The 9,243-nt window shown below is 45.7% G+C and overlaps 1 protein-coding gene across 1 annotated transcript; it reads left to right on the top strand.

Moving 5' to 3' along the window:
* Positions 1 to 2,452: 2,452 nt before the first annotated feature.
* ccdc3a (coiled-coil domain containing 3a) lies at positions 2,453 to 9,243 on the top strand (the record flags this gene model as incomplete). Its single annotated transcript, XM_080517924.1, has 3 exons — positions 2,453 to 2,865; positions 3,254 to 3,431; positions 8,001 to 9,243. The coding sequence occupies 3 exons, from the start codon at positions 2,453 to 2,455 to the stop codon at positions 8,304 to 8,306; spliced, it is 897 nt and encodes a 298-aa protein (XP_080374050.1). The 3' UTR covers positions 8,307 to 9,243.

Consider the following 9,243-nt stretch of genomic DNA (forward strand, 5'->3'; position numbering starts at 1 on the left):
GTTTGGAGCGGCGTCGAGCCAATTTCACGGTGACACATGTAACTTCCGGTTACTGACTTCAGTGCAAAACGTGAAATATATATATATATATATATATATATATATATTTGCCGTATATACAATGTTATACAATGACGCCAAATAAATAAACTACAGGGTATACGTCCGATATTACTTATTTATTTATCTTTTACTTTTTTCTTGCATTACTTTGTTATTTATTATGTTTGTTTGTGTTTTAATTTTTTTATTCTGTTGTTGTACCCGCATGTCTGACATAAACTTAAAAAAAAGTTCATAGAAATGTGTGCACATTATTTGCCATGTATATGGAAAAACAATTGTGTTGATAAACTGACACATACACTTTCTCTCCAAATCTTTCTAAATTAGATGATTTAAAAAAAAGGTTTTTTAGGATCACAATAGCAATGAGCTTTTTTGTGTGATCCTTGTTTGTTTGGTTTCTTTTACATATCATCATAATGATGAATACATTTTTTATTTTGTATTTACATGTCTAAAACCCGAATAAATTCATCATAATTTACTGTTGGAGTCACATAAGGTGGCTGCCTCAGAGTAATGGAATAAATGAAAGAAAACAAACTGAACAACCAGCATTGTTTTGTTATTTAAGCTAAACAAAATTACAAATAAAGAAATATCACACACACCTTTTGATAAAACTAAAATAAGGGACAAAACAAACTGATTAAGCGTGCGGGTTGAGACATTTTGTGAGATCTGGTTAAAATAATCACTAAGATTTCATTTAAATGTTTTGTTTTTTTGTAATTAAGAGTGCCTTAATTATTTTACTTGAGATATTTTCACACAACAGGACATTTATTGTTAAATGTAGAATTCCGGCAGTGTCGCAGCTGTCTCACTTACGAGTGTGAGTTTTATTAATTTGAAGGCGACCACGTGACTTCCGACAAACTGTGCAGTATTTCAATGGCTTTCGCTTTCCTTACGGTGACGTCATGGTGCCAAATCATGAGGACAGATCTGAACGTGATGTGCGCCTCAGTCGCCACGGCAACTCGAGCGGGCGCGCATCCCATCCGCACCTTGTACACATCCGCTGGAGGGCGGAGTGGGCGGGGCCAGGCGTCAGCTGATGGCGGGAATTCCCTGCAGGAGTCACCTTGCGTCCCGAAACCGGAACAGCGAAACGGGAAATTCCCAGATTGATTGCGTTTATTTCCGATGTATAGAATCATAGATGCAATTCTATGCTGAACAATTTCAATACTTTAGAAACTCACCAAGGTCATTATTAAACCTGATGATGGCAAAGTAGGCTTCATGTACTGGATTTCAGTATTTTTAATATCAGCAGATTCACGCTAATATACTGACTGAATTATTTGATAATTTTTTACGTAAAGCTAAAAAAATTTTATTGAATAAAAGCTCGATTCCTCGTGACGTGCACTAGATGGCGGTGTTGCGCCTCGCAAACAGCCACGGACGGATGTTGGATTCATTCACAATTGTCTCTGCAGTGAATGAATGACATTCAGAATTGTGCAGAATCACGGTGGTTGTTGATGATAAGAAATAATACATATATTTCTGTTTTGGATTTTGTACAAGTGTTCATCGTGCATGCACGTTATCACGATCTTCCCCAGAGTGGAATTGTTGGGGGAAGAAAATAAATAAAACAAAAAAAAAGCACCTATTCAGGTCAGCAGCCCATCATCCACACCAAGCATGCACGTTTCTCCTTTCAACCTGGAGTAACAGACGAAACCCCGCCGGGTCTGAGTTTTAGGTGTTTCCTCGTAATGCGTTTCAATCCCAGTCTAAACACTTGGAGATTTGCAGCAAACCCCAGGGGGCTCTGTTAACGATTAATCTCCACTGCACCAACACCTTGGATGTTTTTTTCATGAGCTGCTCCAAAAAGTTTGACAATATACCTCATTTTTCTGAGGGTGAAAATGTCTTGTAATTTCATCAATTGATTCATCCATTAATTTCATCATGAGTGCGTTACACACGTGTCGGAGGAGGAGGTGGACCAGCTTTTTGAGGTCACTCCGAAAGGCCAGCCCACGTGGAAAACGCAGAATATCTGAGCCGCGCATCGGTCCGTGAACGCACCACCGACGCGCTCCTTGTGCAGCTTCTCGCACAGAAAAGTGGAGGAATTGAAACAGGTTGGAGCCTCTGGAGTTTAACTTTCCTCACACTGGGCTTCATCTGGAGTAGTCTGGAAGCACGGAATCTCTGCGTCGCATGAAAAAGTTGAACTTCTTTTTTTCTTTTTTCTTTTTACGTTAAAGCATCAAAGTAAGCGTCGCGTAAGTTCATATTTTGGTATCATGTGGATTTCGATCTAGATTAAATTTGATTATCATAAAAGTCTTCCTGACACAACTTTTTGTTAAAAAAATTTCTCCACGGAGTCATAAGGATCGGCGGCTCTTCGTCCGGGATGTTTCCCACGGTTTCCCTCCTCGCGGTTTTGTGCGTCTTTGCGCACCTGGACACTTTTACGCACGGCTGCCAGCTGCCCTCCGACTGGCGGCCGCTGAGTGAGGGCTGCCGGGCGGAGCTGGCGGAGATCATCGTGTACGCCCGGGTGCTGGCGATCCACCGGGACCCGATGGGTGCCGGGGGGGCGAAGGGGAGCCTGTACAACTCGCTGCCGTTCGGCTTCGGGTACGGGTACGAGGGCGCCGAGGAAGGGCTGCTGTACTCGGCTGAGGTGGAGCTGCTGTGCGATCAAGCCTGGGGCAGCATGCTGGAGGTGCCCTCCGGATCCAGACTCAACCTGACAGGGCTGGGGTACCTGTCCTGCCAGTCCCACACCGTCATGGAGAATTACTCCTACTTCTTTTTCCTCAGGTGAGGTGTGAGGATTGACGCACATTTAATCATACCTGAGAGCAAACAAGTCAGGATTGAATAGACTTTATTGTTATCACGCATGTGTAACGAAATTATAGAGCTGGTTATATATGGTTGAGATGTTGTTTTTTTAATGGCAAATAAACTGTTTCTGAGTCTGTTTTTGTTTTGATGCTCCTGCTGGAGGGCAACAGGTCAAATACATGGAAGCCATTTACATCTTCTCTGAATCCAACGGCTGCGGTTGAGTTCACTTGCAGATCATCAGCGTTATTGAACTTGACGCTTCCTGACAGGCTCCAGCTTGCAAAAAAACCAAAACACTTTCGATTCCAGACTTCAGCTCCCTCGTCACCTCTTCACCCTCTTCCTCGCCTCTCTGCAGGATGGACGACAACTACAACATCCTGCCTCACGGCGTCAACTTCCAGGACGCCATCTTCCCCGACACGGCGGAGAACAGGCGCACGTTCTCCAGCCTCTTCCAGTTCTCCAACTGCACCCAGGGGAGCCAGCCGTTCCACACCTTCAGCCCGGAGTGGGACACCCAGGAGGACAGCAGGGTGAGGCTTCGCTTCCCTTCCAACACACATGCAAGTCATTCAGGCTGCTGCAGTGAGGATGAGAAACCGAGTCGTAACCCCCCCCCAGGACAAACACGCAAACAGGGTTTGGAGAGCTGGTTGCCATAGTGCTGCTTTTCTAAAAACAAAACGTCATTACCCCCTCTGAAGAATAAATTAGAAACGTCCCTATTTGGTTTGCCCTGCAGGGGATGTAAACAAGCCATCTTTGTTGCCATGGAGACGACGGGGGTTAAGAGAGTACACGCAGGCGGCAGGTAGCTTGGAAGCGGCGGTGTAGCGGCTCACTCGTTCACTCTTGTTGTTGTTGTTATTGTTGTTGTTGTCGTGACTGACCGTCGTCGTAGAAACAGAACTGGGACTCGGTTGGCGTGTGGACGAGATGAGCCGGAGCCCAGCAGTGACTCTGCTGAGAGGAATGTCAGGAGGAACATGGTCGAACTGCTCCTCTGGCTCGGGGCAGAGCAAGACACACACACACACACACACACACACACACACACACACACACACACACACACACACACACACACACACACACACACACACACAGAATTGATTGCACCCTCAATACAGTCCCAGCATGCGATTGGTGCCATGTGATCATTTCCCAGCCAGTCAAAGATCAAAGTGACCGTGGAGGTTGCTCGGCCGCTGGGCTCTTCAGGCAGGATATCTTCTACTCCCCCCCCCCCCACCCCCCCTAGGCGGGGGTCAAAGATCAAACGGAAAAGATCCACAGCCACTGACAGACGGCTGTTTTTTTTTTTTTTGTAAAACATGCCAAGTCTGCCGCTTTGATCTGTGTCGGCGTGCAGCAACACATCCAGCTGACCCACCGCCACGAGCTTGCGCCCTGCGAACGGCGGCCCGCCGCGGCCATCCGGCCCCTTGCACCTCGGACGTGTCAGGACACGCTTTTACCGTCACGACTGGCTGAGTGGAGGCCGGAGGGATTTCATATTATCGCCACGTCTGAACTGTGAAATCAGACCGCCACACGCTTACATGCAGTTATTCCCGAATCCATCCATTTTGAATGTCTCCCGTTTTTAAAGTGTATAGTTTTTCCTGACTTATCCAAGTAGCGCGTGCTTGTAGTTTGACACCAGCCTCATTGCCTTTGCTGCGAATAGAGCAGATTTCAAACTGTGTTCATTTGTTCCAGTGTGAACACCCACAGCATTCTCGCCTCTTCAAACGATGTCGAATGTCATTAAATGACGGTTTTAACGTGATAAAATAGGAGAAATCAAAACAGGCCCCACTTACAGACACAGTTAACATCAATATAAAAGCCGCAATTTCTCAGTAAAGTCAATGTTTCTTCTATTTGAACGTGTAAAACCTGATTTTCCAATATTTAAGTTTCCATATCTTACGTCAAGAAGTTTGTTTTTTTCCCCCTCAAATGAATCAGACTGTTATTGAAGACTTAGAGATTCAATTGACTGTAGCTGATGTGAAACTTGGCTGGGATCTAGTTTTAAGTGATATAGCCAGAGTCAATTTTCTCACTCTTTCTGAACAATATCACCATAAAAGAACACACACACACACACACACACAAAGAGAGATTTTAAGATTTGTGAAGAATCTGTGACTTTATTTACAACAAATGCAGCAACAAGTTGTATTATTTACCCGCGAATCAGTGAAGGTGCGTCTCGTTTCCTCTTTACCTGTGGAGGTTTGACCTGCAGGGTCAAAGGTCACTCAGTGGAGGAGGGGCCCTTTAAACAAGGCGGCACAAAACAGATGTTCCCCAGTGGTGGTTGAAGCGGGAGCGTGACAGCAAAGGGAACCCCGTCCTTGTCTTTCTACCCCTTTATCCTCCCGTCTCGGCGGTTCCTTCTTCCTTTCGTCCGTCTTTCCGCCCTCTGACGCCTCAAGACGTCCCCCGGCAGCAGTTTGGACACGGATCCTTTCCCGATCTGTCGGTTCCTTCCCGCTTTTCAGGGAACCACATGTGGCTGAGACGGGGAACCCTCCTGCTCAAACCTCCAATTAGCGTTTAGTTCAAAGCCTCAGCTTATCAGTGGCACCGAGCTGTTTTTTGTTTTTTTTGTTGTTTTTTTTAACCAAAAGCCAGATGGGAGCCGCCGGCTCGCCGCCAGACCTCCTCGTCTTTCGGCTTCATTTGTCAGGTCCCAGAGAGAGACCCACAGCGAGGGGAAACCTCCGGCTCTCCACCGTCGCGTAAACACCTTTAACAAGTTCTCCGACTCTCGTTAACATTTTCACGGAGGACGAGAGCCACAGCGAGAAGCCCAGGACGAACACAATGTGTGTGTGAGTGTGTACCTTGGGGAGAATAACTCAGAAAAGTGCAGAAGCAGAGTTTCCCCGTGGCTCCTGTTTTCCTGTATTCCTTCCTCTCTCTGTCTCCCCTTTGTTCTTTCTATCTCTTCATCTCTCTGAAGCCCCCCTCCCTCCCCTCCCTGTGCAAACAAAACCCAGAGAAACCTGTGGAAGAAGAGGAGAAAAATCCCGTTTTCGTCTAGTTGACGTGAACCTCTGGAGCCTGGATAGTTTGGACGACTGTTATTGAGCGTCTGTAAAGTTCTGAGGTGAAATCTGGAGATAAAAAAAACCCCATATTTCTAAATTCCTCTCCTTTTCTTCGTTTCTTTGACATGCTGTCTTTTTCTTCACCTTTGGCAACGCAAGTTGGGCGAGAGAGTTGGGTTTATTTATTGTTTTGCATGTATTTGACCTACGCTTCGCAAAAACTCCTCACCCGAAATGTTCAGGGATGATTTTCCATCGCCCAACGACCGACCCGTTAGATTTTAGGATGTTGTCAGCTAATCGTTTCCGAATAAATGTTAAAAATCTGTGAAAAATGTTTTTTTTCCCCATACAAAGCAGATGAGAGGAGCTCAAAGCAGATGTGTCGCCATGGCGACGCATGAAAACTTATGCCACCGTTTCTACACGCATCTCGTTTCCAAGTTGTGCGTTTTTCTTTGGAAAACGTGTGAACGGTGACTTGGCCTCCGACTCTCAGTCCTTAATGTGACGATCTGTCGATTTCTTGATTCACTGCGAGAACGTAACGTTGCGTTTAGATCAAATCAGAGGCTCAGAGTCTAAGGTCATTGATGAAATGGCGCAAAATGTCGTATTCACCTCCTTCCAGGAGGGTAAGTGTAGCTCATATCTATAAACCCTGGATGTTCTGCTCTGTCCCAATCGGCTGACAAATCATGGTTCATTGTGTAAATGTCTTGAATTCAGTGGTGGTTTTTTTTTGTTTGTTTTAACTTTCTACCTATTTGGGAACAATTAAGTTCCTCAGTGATTGAACAGTTTGAACAGGTCCGTAAGTGATCGTCAGTCTGATTCTGAAAAATGTCCACGACGCTGCACATATCGCTGAATTTGACTGAATTCGTAGTGTTATTATGGTGCCGCACGGTGGAGCAGCATGGGTCGAGGTACTGGCTTTGATGAAGGAGCGAGCGGCAGAGAAGGACGTCCGGTGAACCGAAACTCAATATTCACCCTCCTTTGGCTCGGTTTTTTATCTCTCAAATGGTTTCCTCGACAATTTTGTTTGGCGATAGTTTAAAATAGAACAAAAGCAGGAAGAGAAACTGGAGCGAAAAGATATGCGGCAACGTTTCCTATTGTGTGTGTGTGTGTGTGTCCTTCTACGTCTTTGAATTGGAGGACATTTAAGTCCCGTGATGTCCTCTGAACACTGTTTACACAGACGACGCTGAACGGCGGGGCAGGTAACGCCCGGATGTTTGGACAGGTGCGCCAGTTTGAAGCTTCCCGTCGCGAGTCTTCCTCCCGGCAAGACGACGGCTTCAGACTTGTACACGAGGACTCGTTTTACGTAATCTGAGTTCGACTGTAGTCTAAAAAAAAAAAAAAACGAGAGACGGGTTGTGAATACCTGCGCAGGACTAAATGCAGTGACATCGCTGAAATGACCATTTGCATCTTTTATAGATAAATGATGCAAATGCAGCTTCGGGAGCTTTTTTTCAAATTAGTTTTTTACATCTAATAGAGAGGTTTTAGCCCATTTTCATATTTCTTTAGGAGGACATAAATAACTATGTCACAGTGACTTTCTGATCTTGTTTTCTTGGACTTAGATCTTCAATTAAATTAAAAAAAATTTGTGTAGCACCAAATAACCCGAACCCAAAGCCAGTTCAAGGCACTTTTACAGAGAAAAACCATGAAAAAGCAAAAGTAATTGTGGAAAGGAGAAAGGTTGATGAGCTTACGATTCTGTTTTCACTCCAGAAGTGACTCCTTTTTTTGGATATCAGCTGCTCTGTCTTATATTTGCTGTTTCATTTGTGTTACACACTATTGTGACGACTTTACTCCAGTTTTCTCACAAGTATAAACATGTACAGCCGGTCATCTAATCTATTGATCGGATCGGTCGTAACCAGACAGCTGCTGTTGTTTGCTTTGACCAGTCGAATGATTGGGTTTTTATTGTGCACGTAAACCGGCTGTTATACAGCTTATTGGTGGAGGAGAACATCAAATGAAGTACGCTCCCTCTCTCCGCTCCAGCTGCTGTGCTCGTCGGTGCAGGCCGCCCTGTTCGAGGAGGAGGAGCGCGGCAGGAAGCTGCAGGAGCGCATGGCGGCGACGGAGAGGAGGAACCGGCAGCTGAAGGAGCGCGTCCGCAAGGTGAAGCGCTCGCTGAGGAACGCCCGCAAGGCCACGCGCGAGGCCGAGCAGGCGGCGCAGGAGCTGCGGGAGAAGCTGAAGGCCGCCGAGAGGCGGGCGGGCCATCACCTCAACGCCATCACGCAGCAGGAGTCGCCGCCGGAGCGCTACGGCGGCGTGGCGATACGCAAGAGGGTGAAGCTTTAGGTGGAGAGGGTGATGGAGAGAGAGAGAGAGAGAGAGAGAGAGAGAGACTGCTGGGCGGTCTCCGATCAAGGGACAAACACGTGTCATATATGAGAAAAACGCTCTTTAAAAGTAATAATCTGCACAGTTTTTTCCTTGTAAATAAACGTTCTTTTTTGTACCGACATGTAGAAAAGACGAGGCGGATTCGTGGCGACGAGCACAAAGGTGGAGCTGGACTTTGTTTCACTCGCGGCCGGATTGACTCGTTGACCAACCGGGAAGGGTCTTCGCTTAAAAAGAGCACGTTTAATTTTTAAGCCAGAGTATCTGCAGTCTCTCCAGTGGAATTTATTGTAGACTGTAGGCTGTGCCCGTGTCAAGAATAATCACCCATTTCACTCTGATATTTTGGCTTCATTGTAAAACAATGAGAACGAGGGAAGGACTCAAATTTGCTCAAAGCAACAGTCCAGACGTCCAGAGACGCAGACGAGCCGGTGAGGAGACGCAGAGGTGAGACACCTCCGGGGCCCGAAACCAGAGAGGGTGTGAGTCTTCAAAATAAAACGGGAAACGGACCAGACAGAAACTGGGGAAGAGATGGCGACACACCCTTCAAGCATAATCAAAATGTTTGCGCGACTAAATTCACAATAAAGCCACATATCTGCATTTTTCATGAACCGATCATTCATATCTTTCACGGGTACATTTAGGGTATCGATTAGAACTATTGATTGATATTTTACATGCTATATATTGTTGAAATGTTCAAACACAATTGAAAAAAAATGCACCAGGTTAAAATATAGAAGTTGTGATCGCTGCAACTTCCATTACTGACGTTTTTAGGAAACAGTTCCGGTTGTTTTTTTACATTCCAGTAACACTGATACCAGCCAGACTTTTCTTCAGATGGAATTATGAGATTTAAATGACATTTATATGACTAATG

The sequence above is a fragment of the Blennius ocellaris genome, assembly GCF_963422515.1.
Source record: "Blennius ocellaris genome assembly, chromosome: 22".
Taxonomy (NCBI): domain Eukaryota; kingdom Metazoa; phylum Chordata; class Actinopteri; order Blenniiformes; family Blenniidae; genus Blennius; species Blennius ocellaris.